This window comes from Porites lutea, chromosome 5, assembly GCF_958299795.1.
Source record: "Porites lutea chromosome 5, jaPorLute2.1, whole genome shotgun sequence".
Taxonomy (NCBI): domain Eukaryota; kingdom Metazoa; phylum Cnidaria; class Anthozoa; order Scleractinia; family Poritidae; genus Porites; species Porites lutea.
The window spans coordinates 17,730,438-17,750,774 of NC_133205.1; the positions used below are offsets into that span (position 1 = coordinate 17,730,438).

The following is a 20,337-nucleotide window of genomic DNA, read 5'->3' on the forward strand; positions in this document are numbered from 1 at the left end:
AATGATGTTATAAAATGATGATACTGTACTGTTGTAAAGTATTTGTATAGGTAATAGCATGATTTGTAGTGATATTTGGCGTAAATACCACTTGTGATATTTCAAAATTGTTATACGTACGGCTCGTGAAATTTGAGACAATTTTGAAATATCACAAGTGGTATTTATGCCAAATACTTGTATGACGTACAAATCATGCTATTATTACCCGCAAAAGGTTTGTAATTTTCACATGTAGGTATTTCAAATTAAGCTGAAATACCACTGCTCTAAGCCAATCAAATGGCAGAAATTTCTCATGTAGTACTATAATGAAAGTTATTTTTAAGACGGATCTATCTTATCTTTTAACTTTAGTTTTTGTTTCATTAAATCTTGTTTTTGTCCACCTACTGTTTTCCTGTTTTGATCTTTTGTTTTTACTTGTGCTTGAACTTATGCTTAGCTCGCAAATTTACTTGTTGCCATATAAGGAATGTTATTCGCTTGGCATTGTCAGATGTTAGTTTTTTACAAGTGGTCGTCTTTGTGGTGTTAGAGCTGACCTTCGTTCTTTGGTATAGACTAGTCTACTCCCTAACAAAAGCAAACCTGTTGCAATGTTAGCGATAAGATATACAATAGAAACTCTTCCGGTCCGCTAACCCAAACAGGTCCAGCTTTGGCTATTAAAACCGCTACTATACTTGAACTAGTAGGAGAAGTAGAGAAAATTAGAGGAGAAATAGAGTAAGCAGAAGATGTAAGAAGATTAAGAAGAATAACGGCCAAGATGTAAATCCGATTCCTTGTACCTCATCATGTGGCGAGCGAGTTACTCGAACACACCCCCACAGTACACAAAATGATGTTCCTAAAACAAGATACAGTTGTACTTACTTCTAACAACATTGACACTAAATCCATGTTTTCTCTCCACAGGGTCACCAACTGCAAAAGCGTGACACTCGTACCTTCCCAGTGGACCATACGAACTGTCATCATTCAGTGAAACATTCTTTATGGTCATAGTTACAATGAGCTTTTCGCCTAAAGGACAAAGGGTTTTAAGTGTTACAATATAATTACTGTGCAACTGTACACTATAAATCAGAGATTTCCTACATTAAAAGAATAATGATGAGTAGTATTGTCTACCATGCAATTTATAGCACAGGGTCCAGAGGAGATTTGTTTGTCGTTAGAACATCAAAACCCGTCGATAACCTCAGGCTCTCCGTTTGGGGGAAAAAAAGCAAGGAAAGGGAAGGGAAAGGCGAGAGGGGGGGGGGAGCTTTTCGCTCAAGATCGGCTTACTCGGTACTCCGTGCCTCTGTCGTCCTTCGGGCGACGTGCCGTGCGCCAGCGAGGATATGGCTTGCGGTTATTGATTTTCAAAATGGCGAACAACAAAGTCGATCTGGGTCGGTTTACCATCTGGGTCAGATAAGAAGCGAAGAAATGGTTTACAGTAGATTCACAAAGATCCCATTGGGCTAATTAATCCTGCTAAGCGACAGGTATAGACATTTTTCAAGGTGAGACTTTAAATAAGTAATTCATTTTTTCACACGAAACTCCTCTGGACCCTGTGTTTATACTAGTTTTTTTTAACCCATCCATTGGATGGCTCTTGCCATGGGGCATTGGGGTGGGACAGTAGAAGCTTTTACAGATTTTGAAGCATTCATTGGGGCATTGGAGCAGGATGTGTTTGTAACATTGATAGTGGGGGTACAGTGCAGGCCAGAACTAAGCGAACAACGTAGATGCGAAACTGATGCAATGGATGCATCAGCTCGGACGAGGGTAGCCTGAGATCATGCCCTCTCCCTATTATCCCTTTATGTCTCTCACGGGAAGAGGGCATGATACATTTCTTTGTCGGGTCACATGTAAAAAAGCCAGAATCTGGACTTTTTTCTGATTGGATAGGAAACAATACGGATGATTTGCGCTGTCCCGATTGTCCAAAATGCCGCCATCCGTTAGTTGTTGATTTCAGTCTGCATTTTTGCTTGCGTAATGAGCAGTGAATACACACGCGAGTTCGTTATGAAATTTCTGCCGGCTCAGTTTTCTTGAATTTGAAGAATGCCTAAATAGATGTTTCATCCATTGAAATATTTTCCAACTCATCGTATACTAAAAAGTTGCAGTCAAAACTTCACCGATCATTTGAATGCAATTTGATACCGGCTACAAGTTACAGAAGCGACAAACGGGTTCACTTTTCAAATAATCAATTCATAAATCGGGAATCTTGACTTGGTTTGACTGTAATTCCTCCTTCAGAAATCTGCGAATTATTCTGAGCGATCTTCGCTTTCACAACACCTTTCAGTTCGTGAAATATGGTGCTTTAGCCTAATTTTTTCTTTTTCGCTCCTTTCGGCACAGAACGAAGTCAACGAGCTTTAACCAGTAAATTCTTTATTATTTGTAGCTGTTAATTAAAGGTACGGCAGCTCCAGCTAGCAGTATTTCATCACAAAAACAACACATTTAATTTTTTTTTTAGGAATCGAAGCGCCATCTGAACATGGACGTACTTAAAAATTTTCTTTTCCCTAAAATTGATTTCAAAAGAGACATTATTCGCGCCAAAATTTGATTCCTGTATGGTAAACGCTTATTGGCTAATAGCATGACAGGTCACGCAGACGTTATTTTATGTAAATTAGGGGGCGGTTGACGGCTTGTTAAATGAATGTATCAGGCGTTATTTTTTTCCTTCTCGAGCCAAAGAAGCAAAGAAGCCAAAAAAAAAAATGACGCCTGATCTCAGGCTAGGACGAGGGTAGGCGTCAGCGCTGACGAAGGATGCGTCAGCTACGACACGTCCGGGAAGAAAAAGATTTTTCTTTTGTTCTTCACTGTGACAGCTTTGCTTTGTGTTGCATTAATTGTTGTAAAAAACAAAAACAATTCTCGGGTTTGAAGAAGCTCGTAGTCACTCATTATAAGGAACTTTTCATGAGGGACTTAAGTCGTGATTAATTGAGATAAATTTGGTGACGTGCACGCAGGGTTTCGTTTGTTAACCGCTGGGTATCCTACTTTTAATAATCCCAATTAACTTTGCAACAAGCTTTCATTCATTTACATCTGAGGCAACTCTGGTATGTACTTTTAAAATCTTAAACTGATCCAACATCTTGACTTAAGTCTGCTGAAAAACGGCGACATTTGCACCAGAATACGTGTGAGGAAATGCCAAAGTAAATGTCTTGAAATGACCTTATCGAAACAGAGACAAAAAAAACAACAAATCAAGGAAATAAATTATTCTTCCAGAAGCTCATTCTTGCATTCTCATCACCACACTTCGGGCAGAGTAAGCACTACATACACTTTATCAAGAACTGCTTGTATAGTGCAAAGCATGCAAACTTGACACGTCAACTCTGGTAAACATTAGAGTAAACTTTCAGTCTCGTGCTAGGCAACAAAGTTCTTCACAATGATCAAATTTCAACGATGTCTATCTGAAACCTGGAACTCAAACTGATCACGCAAAGAAATGGTGCATTGAAAAGGAAAATATCCTCAGTTTTTCTCCTTAAACAAACGATATCATTTTTAAAATTAATGTCTCAGGGTCAGACTGTTTGGCTGCTCTTTTAATAGCCTGAATTTCATCCGGTTACTTCGAGTCGTTATTAGAGACCTTTAGCATCAGGTAAACCGCAAACCGCAAACCGCAAACCGCAGTTACGCGTTTGCAGTTTCGAGTTGCCGAGATTTCAAACTTTAGCAAGGCGTTCAGTTCGATTTGTTCAGTTCAGTTCAGTTCACTTTTATTTAGCCAAAATACAATACAATACAAGAATACATATAGCAATTGTAAGGTTGCAAGGGAGCCCAGAAGAAACCAGAAGGCTTTATGAAGCCTGAGCTCCCCAGTCTAAAAGAAATAAGCAAAATAAAATGATATTCGCTGAGTGATACGCGGGTACGTTAAAAAAAGGAACCAGACAGAGACTGAGTTAAGTTATGAATTTAGTAACAAGATAGAAAAAAAAATTTAACTCTGGATTGGAACAGAATACTTTCCATTGTTAGTACGGCAGAAAGGAATATAAAATTGACTTGAACTACGCGTTCATTGTTTATGGCCGCCATGTTGTTTTCATCAAGTCGAAGTGCATCACTTTAATCGCCCAAAAATCAGCAATAATTCATTGATTCGAGATCAAAAATCCAACAAACACATCGCAAACGGATACAAAAAGCTAGTTCATACCTTTAAACGCGGGGCTGTACGATTTTTTGTGGCAAAAAACCTTGCCGTAAATCACTTACCGCTGGAAGCCCTTCCTGCGGTTCAAACGAGAACTGCAAACTGCAAACGTGACCGCAAGGACGTGGTCACGTGACATTTTGCGGTTTGCGGTTTGCCGTTTCCCACGAAAAACCTGATGCTAAAGGTCCCTATTACTCCCTCAGTAACGTCTGAATCGACCGGCCGTTAATGCCGTACAGTGACGTTACTACTCCTTGGCCTTTGCTTTAATTCGTGCAAAAAGCAAAACACGATTTTCAAGTGGCAAACCGAGAAATATCGTTTGGAAATGTTTGCATGATACAGAACTGCTATATTTTTTTCGTTCGTAATTCATATTTAACGTTCAAACTATCAACTGCACGCAGTACAACTCTGAACCGGTTGTACTGAATTCTATAATCAAACTCGGTCGCAATCACGCAACGACAGAAATAAACACACACACGGAACACTTAGTTCAAAATTACAATGATTTGCTTTAATTGAAAAGAAGCTATTTGGTCCTTAACGAAGAAAAAAAAGCAAGGAAACAAGAAAGAAAAGCTAACAGAATCATTACACTTGTCGGTGAAAATAGCAAGAAGGTCGAATTATAACATTGATCTCAGAAAACTTCGCTTAAACAAAATCACCGGCCACCGAAACCACAAAGCGGCTCTAAATGAAAAACCTACCGACTTTCCGCAATGATTCTTCATGCGCAGTTCAATTTAGCATTTCAGTTTCGAAGACAAGGGCGATTTTGCTGTTTAAGATAAAGATTAAGCTTATCGAAATGTTTGAACTACACGAAAGAATGCCAGGGACATCTAGCGACAATCGCGCTAAAATTTTTCATAATTATACATAATTATGCGAATGTTTAGACAATCAACCAATCAAAATCACTACCCGGTTTTCGGGTAGTGAGTGACGTCACTGGACGGCATTAACGGCCCGTCGATTCAGACGTTAGGGACCTTAAGATGGAGACGTTTTCGGGGCGACGGCGACCGGACTGGTAGAGAAAGCCTGGAACTAAGGCAGCCGTCGCTTCCCTTCAAAAATAGAACATTAAGATCGCAGTGAACTCAGATGGACGGCGCCTTTAATTAGAAGAATACCGAAGAGGAAAATATGTCTTCACATAAAGAATTAAGAGAATAAATATTTGCTATGCAGGCAACATGTATCGGCTGAAGAGTTTCTCGTTTTGTGGGAAAATTATGAGTCCAAAAATCCCGATTTTCCTCGGGACAGTTACGATCCGTTCACGCTAAAAAACATGCGGGATGCAGCTGAGTTCAAGGCAGAATTTCGTGTTGAAAAAAAAATGATCTCCACAGGCTTGCCGAAGCCTTGCAAATTACAGGAACATTAAAATGCTACCAAGGAACCGTATTCTTAGTTTAGTATTGAAATAATTCCCGGGAAATACTTGCATGCAACAACAACAACAACGGCAACAACTTTATTTCAGTATTCCCACGCCGAGTTAGTACATGGTATTACCTACTATTCCATATAATTTTCAATGCGTTTCATTTATACGATATTCTAACGAAAAGAGCGCACTAAAAACACACAATTGAAATATCTGAGTTCATATTTTTTGTCTGGATACCTTTATTTGGCTCGTGGGAAAATTTTGTCCGTGTCAAGCTCACTTATGGTTGGCTGTTTGCCAAGTTGGATCTTGACCCTGTGACATGAAAACATAGAAACATTCAAAGATCAGTGAAAGATGTAAGTTTAGATAACAGAGCTTGGAAATCGAGCTTGAAATGTGCCTCAAAGAAAACAAGGACAATTTAAGAACCATAATCTGCAAAATGTTGGTTGCTAAACGCAACAAACCTGATTGAAATGAAAGTTAAATACTCACGTTTTCGCCACAACGCCAAACAGACCAGTTTCACGTCGCCGACGGGACCACGACGGCAAGGTGGTGAGCACGAGCATGCGCAATATCCAACAAATGATGATGTCACGTCCGGTTGAAGTTGCCGTCGCCCCGAAAATGTCTCTATCTTAAGTTCCCTGTTGTTGAGAGGAGAAAATGACTCGAAGCAATCGGATGAATTTCAGGCTACTCTTTTAATTCATTGAATAAAAATTATAGCGGAGCTCTCTCGCGCGCGAATCGCGCGCTTGCGGAGCACCATGGGTAAGAAAAGTTGGTAAACTATCCATCCCAGAAAATTTGGTTATGACGTAGCGTACGCCCACCCGTACACACACCTCATGTAAGCTGATTTCAAATGTCACATCTTGGAGAAATTAACACTTTGTCAGCCATCCGTATGAGGATGAAATGGCAGCTGTTAAAATCAGACATCCGCTGACAGTAATCACATGACCATCTGGCGGGCTTAGACGAAAGATCAGTCGTTTTCCCTACATATAAGCTGATATAATATGTCATACCAACATAAAAATGAAAATGAAATGAAACTTCGCACAATATTGGCTATGAAGACTCGTAATCAGTAAAAGGTGCGTTTCGATCCGTCTACTGTCACTGAGTTAAACAGTCGTCTATTGTTAAGTGTGCACTTAAAAGTGCTCAAATGTACAAGCTGTGGCTCAACGCTGTAGGGAAAGGCATACATGTACATGTACATGGCGGTATCTATAGGAATGTCCAAAAAGAAACAACTCACTTGCTGGAGGCATTGAAGATTCTCTCCTTTCTGTAAATATAACATTTTCACTCGCTGTTATGTTTGTGTAGCGCGCAAAATTATCTTTCCTCATAAACTGTATCCTTTCAGGAGTTTTACTTCCTGAAGGATCAAAAGCCACACAAGTAACTTTAGTTTCAGTCCCCTCAATAGGGTAGATGTTTGCAGGGAAAGGTTCTTTTATTCCAAATGGACCTGCAAAGGAAAACAAAGTATATTTACAATAAATTATTACAATAATTACATCATGTAAAAGTTAAATAATCAATGCATGTTCATGTAATTCCTATACATCAAACAAGTACATTGTGCGCTGGTTTATAATAAAAGCCAGATCGATGTACATATAAAATGTTACTCAGTCAAGCCTTGTACTTATTATGAATTATGAGACAGTAAAGTACAGTCGACTCACGATAACTCGAACCTTCTAGGGAAAACGAAAAAAGTTTGAGTTATCAGGAGTTCGAAGCAACAAACCAGAAATAAGGAAATGAGCAAATGGGTTGGGAATGAATGCAAGTATCATGTACATTGTACACTTCACTTCAAAGGCAGTAAGGGGTAATATTCAATAATGTTTCAGACTTCAGTACACTGTTTTTTTGTTGACTTGTCACACGCGTAAAACATGGATCGAGTTATCGAGGGTAAAATTATCTGGAAATGATCTCAAGAGAAACAAAAATTACTTCCAGTTAGCAGGAGGTTCGAGTTATCGAGATTCAAGTTACCAAGGGTAAAATTACAGTAAATGTTTGAAGCAAATCCAGGGGAAATCGTTTTTGGTTCGAGTTAGCGAGGGTTCGAGTTATCGGGAGTCAATTACTGCAATGTTTCTTTTTGTGGCTCTCTTGAGAATGTTAAGACCAAAGAAGCTTGATACAGCTATTTCTAGAAAGGTTGTCGGAAAAAGTGCAAGCAACAATCCCAAAAGGTATTGTGGGTGGTTTTGAGTTTACTGTTGATCACAGAAATTTGAAAGGATGGCACGAGAGATCATAGACGGTATGTTTGCGAGTGCTAAAGGGAAGCAACAAAAGTAGGTTCGACAGCTACAGTGTCAGAAACAGTTTATCGATCATATCCCATATTACCTTTCCCGATTGTCGCGTGCACATTTTCCTGACAACCTTTCTCGAAATAGCTGTATGTGTACAGCTGGTGATACTCACGCTGGCCTGGCCTATTGATATTAATCTGCGAACCAGAAGCGCATTGGTTCTTGAATTGGAGACAAAGGAATCTTTTGTTCCACTCATTACAAAATTGAATAACAAAACCGATGTTTGTATTTACATTGATGTCTCCTACTTTATATCCAGTTATCTTACTCTCTACAACCAGACATTATTTTTCGAGAACTTATAGAACTATGGGACTATAATCAAATGTGTCACGGGTTTAAGAATAAGCATGTACATGCCAATCTAATGAGTCACAACTTACTTCCCAGCTTTTAACTAATTTAGGGAGAAAATGTAGCCGACCCAGAGACGATGATCAATAAAAAACGTAATATGTATCTTTTTCTTGAAAATAATATTAGTTTATGATGATCTTGTCTTGTGCTGTCTATAGTCTGTATACTCGGAATGTTTTGTTCTTCCCGTGTTTAAGTTATCACACTTTTACTTTGACAAAAAATATTATAATCAAAAGAAATGCTGTTATTTATGCTGTTTCTTTTTCTCTCCTCATTGTTCTTCTGTCACATTTAGCTTTCATCAAATCATTGTAGTTAGCATATTCAAATTGTAACTACTTCTACAACTGAAGACTATTCAAATTGTACGAACTTCTACAACTGAAGATGGCATACGTTTGCCGAAACATGTCTTGTAAATTGAAAACTGTTGTGTTATTTCTCCCAATTAAATCCTAACAAATTTTCTGCTCTGGCATCAGTTTGGTAACATGAAATACACATGAAACCTCTTATTTCGGCATTAACCCAAAATGCAAAGGTGAGGGGTCACTTTTGGAAGATGGATGCCTACGAGTGTTTGGAAGAGAATTTACTGCGTGCACTTTTTATGTCACAATATGTGTAGTTCCATGTCAATCAAAGCTATTTGTATACTCTGTGTAGCATACACTGTATGAAGCTTAGTGCATGTATGTTCTTACAGCAAACATAGAGATCTGGCCCCATGCAGTTGTCCAAATGGTGGGTAGCGCCATCCGCTGCCTGGATAAATCTTTATCTATGTTTTTGTCTTCCCTAATACTTATCCACTGATCCTTTTGTCAAGTTGCTTTAAAACACTGGAGAATAATAAAACCATCACCTCAAAAGCTGGTCGCAGCAGCCGCTAACGAGAGGTGGTTGTTTACAAAACAGTTCACCTACTTGGAAGGTTTTGGTGTTTTAAGAAGGTGGTCAGTCACAGGCACACGACAGGCCTATGATCAAAATTTGCCAACAAACGCACTAGTTTATTCCGAGCGTAGCGACTTTATAATCTTGTCGCGCGCAGTCTGCTAACTGCGCGTGGTCTTAGCCAGCTGCGAAATTCGAGGCTTCATAAATCTCTCTCTAGCCTGAGATCATGCCCTCTCCCTATTATCCCTTTAAGTCTCTACAGAAACCCATAAGGGGTTGAAACGTGTAACTCGCGTTCAATGCTCGTGAATATTCGTTTTGACCATATTTGGAAACCTTAGTGACGGATACCCATTTTCAACAAAATGGCTACTGCGCAATCACCATGCAGGTGTTTTAAGACAAGAGTTCTGCATTTCAAGGTTAAAAATACACCGTTAAAAGACAAAAAATGGAAAGAGAACGTTCAAAAGAATGCTCAGCTTTCTTTTTGTGGAGAAAGGGAAGCTTTTCATCAAGAAATCGTCCTTCGAGGAATTCAACCTTGTTTTCTTTACGGCGGAGCCCATGGTCTGTTTTGAAATGCAACCAAGTCAGAGAAGTTTTTGCTGAATTTTCAGGTACATTTTGCACTCTATGGCCAAGACAATTACGTTTTTGAAAGGGAATTTATGTATTTTTAAATGTTTCATAGACGTTTTATAAATTTTTCTCTTCGGCGCTAAAGAAAAATTATAAAATGTGCCCCGATTAATTGAGATGGATTTTGAGTTGAATTTTGCCATGTGCTTAGCCGATTTCACTTGCGTGAACGGATCCACGATCCAGATAGTGTTTTCCGAATTGCTTTAAAGGATTAACTTTTTGGACTTTGAATAAAAATTTTCAAGAAACGGCTTCTCTGTCTATTGTTTTGAGTTTGTTCATTCATAAAATTAGCTCAAACACGATCGTGACTACAACATCTAAGTTTAATTTAAGCTTTTAAAATGCTTCTCACATTCATTACAAGCATCACTTTTTGCGAAGATGTCAGGTTCAGGTTTTGGACACTTTTCGATAAGCAGCTAATGAATTTTATTCGAAAATATTTTTCACTGTTTATTCTTGACTTTTAACATAAGAATTTTAAAAGCCTATTTGCAGTATAAGTTTACTGTGCAGAGGGTCAACGAGGCATTGTATTTTGAAGTGACAACTTCAAGAAGTTGCGAGGCCGTCAATAGGTTTCATAATGTTACGTTTGGCCCGGGTGGTAAGGCAATAATATCCTGCTCAGTGTTTCAGTAATATTCCTGGTTTTAACCTTTGAAAGCTTTCTCGGCTTTCGGGAGTTTTTCTCCCGTTTGTCGGCCATTTTTTTAAGCGGGCGCGGGAACCTGAAGGAAAATTACGTCACGTTGTTTACAAAGTTTGATTGGTCAGTTATCTCTTCTTCTCGTTCCAAATATGGTACTTTCTAAAATGAATAATCACGAGCATCGGACAAAGCAAACATATGAGAGTTACACGTTTCAACCCCTTATGAGTTTCTGGTCTCTAACAAAGAAGCAGAAAAACAAAACAAAAAAAAACCCTGATCTCAGGTTTGTGGTCACACTACAGACTTTTACCTAGGTAAAAGCGATTTACCTAGGGCAAATTCATCAAAAATCTGTCCAGGTAAATTCATCTCGGGTTTTGTTTTACCTAGGTAAAAATTCTGGGAAGATCACACTACTGATATCGGTTGAATTTTTTGGAGCGTAAATTCAAGAAGGCAAAATGCGCAGGGATGTAGCTGATCAAAAAGACGTTTTTTTTTCGTTTATCTCGCTGTTATTTCTTACGCTAATTCAACGTGCAAGGTGAAGAAAGGCGAAGACGTAGACGACTCGTGCTCCCAAAATTTCTTTCACAGCATGATCTATGTCCGGTTCTGTCATCAAGACCTTCACCGATGAGCGTCTATTGGCTAGCAACCTCGGTATTTCATTTTTCCCTAGCTATTGCTTTGGAGTAGCTGTCAAGGGAAACTCTATTGTTTTCGAGACATATCCAAGACCCAGACGATAAAATTTCCCCGAGGTAAGTTACCTGGGGAAAAATCGGTCACACTTAAAAAATCAAGTTTCTCTAAGTAAACTGTCAACAAGTCGTGTTTACCTAGGTAAAAAGTCTGTAGTGTGACCACAGCTATATTGTCTCTCGGGTGTCTGTAAAACGCGGACCGGATACCTGCGGATGGCGGATGCGGATGGGAAAATGCGGATGGAAAAATGCGGATGGAAAAAATGCGGATACCAAAAAAAGTAAGAAGGAAAAAACGAGAAATGCGAATGGCAGAAAAAATAAATAAACAAACAAACAAAGGAAAGAAATCTTTCTTTCAAGTCGCTGTCACATGGTTGGACCCTTCACTTACATACAGAACGTGACAGGGGCACCCAACGAGAATATAGTTCAAAACCACTTAAACATAGCATTTTGTATTTTAGTATTTCAACGGCAGATATAGGCACATTTTTATCCCCTAAAAAGTTTTCATCTGTTCGGATTTCCTAGCTGAAAGTCTAGTCATGCGAAAATTATAGGGATAAAAACTTACCTTTTCGAAAATGTCAGCCTAAAAATCTAGGTGACCTTTTTAGGGTAAAAAAGAAAACGTTAAAAATGGGCAATTATACCATTTGGGGGGGGGGGGGTTCGAAAATCTTAGGAGAGGCAGGCAAGCAAGAAATTTAACAACAAATGTTCCGAAAATTCTAGAACTCAAATCGTCTTGCGAACAGATATTTTCCAAAAATTGTCGTTGGGTAATGGGCCCCTGTATTAAGTCGGTCTGACATAAACCACCTCATGCTTTCCGTTGCCCCATGTAAGAGAATACAGAACAGTCTTGATTCTGGATTCCACACCATGGATTCCGGATTCCAGGCACTGGATTCTAGTATTTGTCAGTGCAACTTGGATTCTGGATTCCAAATGTTAGTGCTTTTTCGAAATCTGTCATTCTCGTTCCCAGAGCCCGTCCATTTCTTTTGGTCACGTGGTCTTGAAAGGAAGAGCTAGCCACTGGTCGGTTATAAATTAAGCCGAGTGGCTCTGGGGACGAGAGTGGGATTCCTTGAGCTGTATTCCTGTATCCCCTAAAAAGTTTTCATCTGTTCGGATTTCCTAGCTGAAAGTCTAGTCATGCGAAAATTATAGGGATAAAAACTTACCTTTTCGAAAATTTCAGTCAGAAAAAAGGCTCCCGAAAACTCTAGGTGACCTTTTTAGGATAAAAATCCGTTAAAAATGGGCAATTATACAATTTTTTAGATGTTCGAAAATCCTAGGAGAGGCAGGCAAGCAAGAAATTTTAGAACAAATGTTCCGAAAATTCTAGATCTCAAATCGTCTTCCGAACAGATATTCCAAAAATTGTCGTTGTGTGCCCCTGACGTGATGCCAATAGTTGACACAGTTTTGTACCCTGTAATTCCTTTCATTACAGTCAAACCAGGTGAAGCGTTCCCGTCGCTAATGAACTAATATATAGATTTAGCTAGGGCTAAAAGCGAAGCTCTGGTTAATAATACGTGTGAACAAAAAAAATTAAATCGTGTAACGCTAAACGGGGGAAGACAATGAAAATGGCTTCAAGAGTAATAGATCTAATTAGCAAAAAAACAAATTGCACGTGCAGCACATTTTTTCTCCTAATTAGCAAAAAGCAAATTTGCACGTGTAGCACGCTTTTTTGTCTTTCCCTTGCCGTTGTTTTGCACGACTACAACACTGTTTTGTACGAGTAAAACGTCAAATTTCCTAGTTACACACTATTTTTATGGAGAAATTGTCGTATGCCCTTACCCAATATTGTGTTTCCAGTGTTCATGTTCGCTTTTATTTTTCACTGCCGCTCATTTTCACCTTGCTGGCCACTAGCATTTCTCATTTTCTTACCGCCGCTTTGAATTTTCATGTTTTTCTTCCAACGAATTTTCAATAACTCGCTCTAGCTCTTTCTCTGTTATCCACGTTAGTGTACACATAAAAAAAACGCCGAAAAAGACACGACCTTTTTCTTACTAAAAGTCCGGGCGGCCATGTGATTTCCTTCCAAATAAAACCTTGAGTTGCATTTGGGTTCCCATACCTGTTGATTGAGTTATTTTACATTGGTATGCCTGTGGTGCGGACGGACGGTCGTACGGTCACGTGATTACCAAATTTTCAGGGATGGGTAGATTACCACATTTCCTTAGCTATGGGGCTCCGCCCACGCGCGCGCTTCGCGCGCGGGTGGAGCTCCGCTAATAAATTCGTTAACGGAAAAATGATTTCGTTTGTTGATTCAATAATCCATTCATAGCTATTCATAAAATGAACAATCCAATATTCATATTTAGCCTCGATTCCATAATCGAATGTTGATTTGATTACTGTTTTTCTTTTAAACTACCTTTTTTTTCTTTTTTTTTTTCTAAGAGTCGAGTGCGGGCGAGTTCTGAAGTTCAAACCCAATTTGAAACTGTTACATGTACGCCATTTTGCCTCCTGGAGTAATCAGTGCAACGGACCTGACCTCTTACAAAATACGATAGTCAAACTTAGTCAGTGCATGTGCGGTGATTCGTGGATTTCGACCCCCGGCCTATGTCAGTGTTTTTGCGTTTGCAGTCTGTCTATCTCCTCTAGATGTTATTTTGATTACAGGCAATTAAAAACGCAATCGTAAACGGCAGGAAAAGGGAAGCAAATACGATTGAACTCAACAGACAAGAGTAAAGAACAGGTAGATTTTGTTCATAAACCAAATCAACATTTAATTATTGAATCGAGGTCCAATTTGACTGTTGGATTATTCATGTTAAAAAAAAATTAGAGAAAACAAACTAAACCAAAAAATAGGGTGAACTACGCGAAAAAATCGGCGTGCTTTGCATCGCCTATTTCACGCTTGCCTCCACTAAATCGCCATGTTTCCTCGCAAAGGAGCCTGATCTTCAAAAGGGCTCATAACACAAATCAATTTTTGCTCTGCCTTGACTCTGGTCGACTCTGCCATAGCAGACAGTTCAGAGAGCGATTGTGAACTGCAGACACCTGCAGAAGCCCGTTTTTGAGATCAAAAGCTAAGCTACTGTTACCCTAGTGGTCTCCTGTTACACAATTTCCTCTCGGTTTTGTGTGAATCGGTCTTGTTTAATGAGGATTTTTCTACAGACATTCATGTTCAAGCAATATGCCGCACCCTCAACGGAGTCATTTTTCTGGCCTCCGTTCCATTTTCACAGTTTTACGAAAAGCTTCCATCAACATATAAAAAATGTTGATCTGGTGTAGACATAGCTAAAAAATTTATAAAGTCTTCTTTAGAAGCAGCTTGGTTTTTTTCTGATTTGTAATAATTAAACGTCTTTCCATGTAGAAAAAATATGTTCGGTTGCTGCTTCGCAGATAGACGGGAGCGGGCCAAATAATTCGAATATTATATAAATTATTTTCGATTCCGAATTCTGCCCTTCACGCTTTTAAAAAAGAGTTTTAAGTTGCTCGATACAGACGTTCTAAAAACTCACTGAGGATATGTTTTCGAAACTATTTTGCTAGCAGCAAAAAATCGACACAAAAACAAATGAAACAGAAAGTAGCCTTCATTAATGCGTTTCCAAGCGACATTTTTTTGCGGGAGTTTAATTTTGCAGATTATTTTTTAAACCTTTTCGGGAAATAATTTTTGCGATTGATCAAGAAGTCTGTTTTTTCTTTTCAATCTGCAGTATATTTTGCAATTTTAAAAATTCGAACTCATTATTCGTGCACTTATAAATTCCCAAAGGGTAGAACTTGTAAAAAAAATAAATCCACATGATAGGCGGATCAGGCGGAGTTGATTGGCATCTGCCAAATCAGAACGTTCGGCCTTTTTTCTGGTTTCGGCCTTTTTTCTGTCTTGAGCCGCTCAAACAAATGAGTCTTGATTTGATTGCCCTGAGAATATTCTTTCTGTAAGTTGAGTACACTATATCCAGTGAGAGCAAAGAAATCATGCCTCCCCTTTTTAGCGTGATAACAATGAAATTCCTAATAAAGTGAATGTTAAAAAAAAAAAGCGATCACTCCCGAAAATAAAGACAGACTGCTTCGTGAATTACACCGCTTTAGGATGCAGGTATGGTAATATTCTGCATTCTGACCCGTGATTGCAGGGACCACTGGCTCCTTATTTGGTAAAGAGAAGAATACTAAACGGGGCCAGTGCAAAATAAGCGAACCTTTGCTAGCCGATTTTTTGAGCTGTTTACCTTGCCTGCAAACCTTAGGCTAAACACTCAAAGGAGAAGTGCACCAAGTATGTGTGCATTTAAGGAGGAGGAACGGAGCGTCCCTATTTCTGTGACATTAATGAAAGGAATCACAGGGTACAAAATAACTGCGTCAACTATTGGCATCACGTTCTGTATGTAAGTGAAGGGTTCAACCATGTGACAGCGACTTGAAAGAAAGATTTCTTTCCTAATTGTTTGTTTTTTTATTTTATTATCATTATTATTTTTTCGCCATCCACATTTCTCGTTTTTTTCTTCTTACTTTTTTTGCTATCCGCATTATTTTTTCCATCTGCATTTTGCTATCCGCATTTTTCCATCCGCATCCGCCATCCGCCGGTATCCGGTCCGCGTTTTACAGACACCCATTGTCTCTCTGAATATACGGTATGCTTGGTATCCGCCAGTGACGTCAATGAGCATTTTGCGTTTCCAGGCAACATAGACTTCGCTGCCGATGACCAAGGCGATTTTGATCACAGGTAGCCCAAGCTCGAAATATGAGCATCTGCGAGCATCGGGATTGTTGCGTAACATTCAAAAAGTTTTTTTTAAAGAGGGTCGTACAGGGGGGGTCTCTCGCACGGTTCACGAACAGAAAAAACAGCGAATCACGGATCACGGCTATCAAAATTTCATTTTCCCGAATCACGAAAATAAACAAGTAAGGTACTCGTTTTAATAACCTTCTCTTACGGTAGAAAGAGTGTTTGAAGAAAGAAAAATCGTTAAAGGCTAAGTAAAGGCTGCTTATCGGAAATCATATACCTAAATCACTCTCGATGGACGACTCTGACCATTCGTCCACTTCGCGTTGTAACTGCCCGAAGAAACAACAAATCGTCGAAAGAATCTACCTCGTAATTGTCAGCAATAGGATATTCAGCGTCTGAGTCAGTGTCATACTCTTCCTCCTCTTCTACCTCGGCTTCCTCTACTACTTGAACATCTTCAATGGCCTCGTGCGATGTAGAAGGCGTAACAGTCGTAACGGTCGTAGCAGAAGTAACAGTCTCCTCTTCGACAGTGTTAGGGCTGAATGAGACTTTATCTTTAGGATAGTCTGATGTTCTGTACATGTTTAACGGCAATGTTCCGGTCTTGAACATGGTGGTCTCTTGTCTCACACTTCTCTGTCGTGCAGCCCTCCCATTATTTGTCGCCCACTCAATCATGAGGTCTTTTTCCTGCCTATTTAACTCCCTTCTTGCCTTAAGATGCTCCAGCTTCGGAATGGCATTTAGTGGAGTGCTCTGGCGCAACACGGGATAATATGATTTATCATGTGTGAAGTAGTAGGCACTCCAGGGTACTACACGCTTAATGCTTTCGTATACGGTATTTGCCAGATTCCGTGCGTACTGCAAAAGGGTAGGAAACTGGTCCTTGAAATGACCAACTGCGTGTAGGTTTTCAACCTGAACTGTTAGACAAGAGTACAGATCAATGGCGAAGCTTGGGTTATGTTCTTTGACTAACGCCTCCAGATCTTTCAGTCCATTTAATATCATGTTAACCGAACGCTTTGTCTGATTAGAAATAGTTCCTTGAAAACCCCTTGGTTTACCTGTGCTGGCATCGTTTACATCGTTGCTATGCGACAACGCTTTTTCCGTTGTTGTTTCCAAGTAACTGTCAAGTCCTTCCAGAAGCTCGATTGCTTATGGTAGGGAACGTTTTGGTACAGTCTGAAGTTTCATATGAACAGAAAAGGCTTTATACAGGAGACCAAGATGGCCTAAATACTTTACAATGCCTTTTATTGAGGTAATTAAAGTCGCCGGGAAAATTGAAACGTTTCACGAAAAGTTTCAAGTGACTTGAAAACCATCCCTACAACCGACATAGCGAACTTACGGTTTCTTGAGCTTTGAAGAAAGCGGAGCATGTCAATCAAGCTTAATTAATTGCGTGAAGTTAAACTTGAAGTAAAATAGCATCGCGCGTGTTTGAAGCTGTATTTTACCTGAAGTATTTAAAATTTACTTGTCTTGAAATATTTCTAAGTTAACTTTGTGCTACCATCGTCATCCTGACATAGTCGCCGTATTCTCTTGTTCTTCTTTTAACCTTGATTACTTATTAACCTATAGAAAAGTCGGCCCGTATCTTTCAGAACGGTCCTTGATGTCGTTTAATAAGAAGTAAATAAATTCCTACCTTGTAATGAAGATGTATTTCCTGATAGTAGCGGCCTCTCCTTGTCCCATTGCTCTTGTGTATTTATCGCAAAGGCCTTACTGCCATCTTTTCCCTTTTCGAGACGACAAAATTTAAGTTCAACACAGGAGCCGAGGCCACGTTTCTCAGCCTCTGCCTTTAATCCGGCAAATTCCGCGAACTTTTTAGTAAACACTGCCAAAGATGAATGTTCATCTGTAATTGGAAAGCGAACTCGTTCCTTTCCAAGAAAATTAAGCGAGCCGACAGACTTTGGGTCAACGTAAAATTCAATACATTCGACCCTCATCGTACTATACGTACTCGTCCCCTCCATGTCTCGGATGTTTCGATGTTTTGGATCACTGTCCTTTGATCTCCAGTGGCATAGGAGACCATAGGCATAGGAATAGACATCTGATCCATGATAGGCATGTAAAGCACGTGAATTTGCACAATGGATTACTTTAATTAAAGCGAAGTCTCTTACTTGTCACATTTGATGTTTTCAGTCTTAAAATAAGTCTTCCAGAGCACTCGCATCTCAAAATCACGCCAAATAGAGTGGTGAAATCACGAATATCGGTTAATAATTCCAGTTCTTCACGGGTCACGCAAAACCTTCAGATCACGGATCACGAAGAATAATTTATTAAATTCACGTTTCACGGAAAATAAAATCAGCCAATCACGCATCACGGGAATACCCCTGTACGACCCTCTTTAAAGGTTTACCAAGGCTGGGCACTCCAGCGAAGCGGCTCGACTGATCCACCGAAGGAAAACGGCCGGAAATTCGCTCCAACTGCTCCAATCGCCTCCAAATTCCGCCTAGGTAAAACACGATAGTTCTTCTTTTCATTCGTTATCTTGCTTCAAGACTCCTTTGCACCGAGAGCGAATCAAAGGTCGCAAATCTCTGCAACCTTTATATAGAGAGAAAACCGTTTACATAAAAACCCATAAAACGGCCATAAATCGGCCCGTGGACTACACGGGAGAGACGTAACACACATTTTAATTAAGGTAAGCTGTTTTTTATTGAAATCCTTTCATTTTCGTAGGTTACAGAAACGATAGGTTTTTTTCCCATACAAATCCTTATATTTTGAATGTCACGCAACAATGCCGATGCTCGCCGATGCTCATATTGCGAGCTTGGGCTACCTGTGTTTTGATGTGTTTATTCATCGTCTGTGAAACAAAGTTTACCATCGGTAAATCACGAACAAATGACACACAAGCACAACAAGTGGCTCCAAATCGTCGCCCAGGAAGATATTTCACCGAAACTCCTCTGGAGCGAGAACGCCGACTTCAAATTCAGCGTGATTAACGAAGGAGAAGACGTCAACAAGAAACCGCGGAGCAGAAGGAACATCGCTTCGCACAACGAAGGCAACGCCGACAACAAGAGACAGAGGAACAGGGAATCAGAGGCATTATGATCGTTTTACACTGTCGAAAACCCAGATTTCTTAGTTTGCCGGTTTCCCCGCTGATATATCGATCAAAGTCTGCAAAGTTTCAGCTCTATATTACGGCCCGAAGAATAATAGTTTTCAGGCGAACTGCACCGGGCCATATTTGTTCTTTGTTTTTTTCTTTTTCTAAATCCGGACGCAGAAATAATGCTAAATCTGCTCTTCAATACACTGTTAACAATAACACCACATAATACGCAAAAGAGAAGAAGAAGAAAAGAAAGAACAACGTATGGACCTTTACTAGTAAGACAATATTCGCGGATGGTCACCCATCCAGTTCGTAACCCGACAGGGCTTCTTTAGTGCCGTTACCACACCGAGTTGCGAGATACGTCTTTCTAGTGTATAAAAGAAACAAATTTACTGTAAGCCCTACCTGTTTGAGCCTTAACTTGTGAAACGTACACAGATAGAAACAGCAAAAGTTTTCCCATGAACGTAGCCATCTTCATGCGCATAGGATGAGACAGACCTCTGTACGTGCTTATTAATATATAGCGAAATAGTTAGCGCGTCACGCTTTGTCAAAACCCGTCGAAGCACGATCAATTTAAGTCATCATAAACGAAGCGGAAGAAAGTTCAAACAACTGGAAATACGTCTGCAGGTTATTTCTTTCTTTTTTCTCTTTCTAACTCTTTTATACTAGTGCATCAAAGATCCACCCGACGCCACCGCGACCGTGTCCTGGAAGATCGGTCGATCCAACGCGGACGGTAACGAGAACGTCAAAAAAAACAATAGGTTTGATTAGCAAAACAACAACTTTGCACGTGCACCATGCTTTTTTGTACATTTCTCTGTCCGTTTTTGCACGACTACGACGTGAACATGCCTTAAATTTCGCGTTTTACGGAGGACGTAAACAATCAACCACGAAATTTCATTTCTCTTACTGTACTTGTATATGGTGCCTAGGAATTCAACTCCAGGAGGGTTCGCCTACATTTGACAAAGTAAGTAGGTAGGAATAATTGCGATATAGACTGAAAGAACGCAAATTCACTTTGTAAGCGACGTTCTCATTGCCGTCCCGTCGTTGGATCTTAAAGTCCCTATCGATATCTTTGACAACGTCGACACGAATCTACTAAGTCTTCCCCGGAGTCGTTTTGTCTCGTCAGGCAACGCTTCT

The 20,337-nt window shown here is 39.7% G+C and overlaps 1 protein-coding gene across 1 annotated transcript in view; it reads right to left on the minus strand.

The window, feature by feature from the left end:
* The window catches only part of LOC140938008 (peroxidasin homolog), a 34,287-nt gene extending 14,613 nt beyond the window's left edge, over window positions 1-19,674 (minus strand). Inside the window, exons 1-3 of the mRNA XM_073387558.1 lie at window positions 19,579-19,674; window positions 6,910-7,125; window positions 880-1,029 (exon numbers count right to left, since the gene is read on the minus strand). Coding sequence (XP_073243659.1) covers window positions 880-1,029; window positions 6,910-7,125; window positions 19,579-19,660 — 448 coding nt within the window. The 5' untranslated portion in view covers window positions 19,661-19,674. The remainder of the gene's footprint in view (window positions 1-879; window positions 1,030-6,909; window positions 7,126-19,578) is intronic.
* Between the last annotated feature and the right edge of the window lie 663 nt (window positions 19,675-20,337).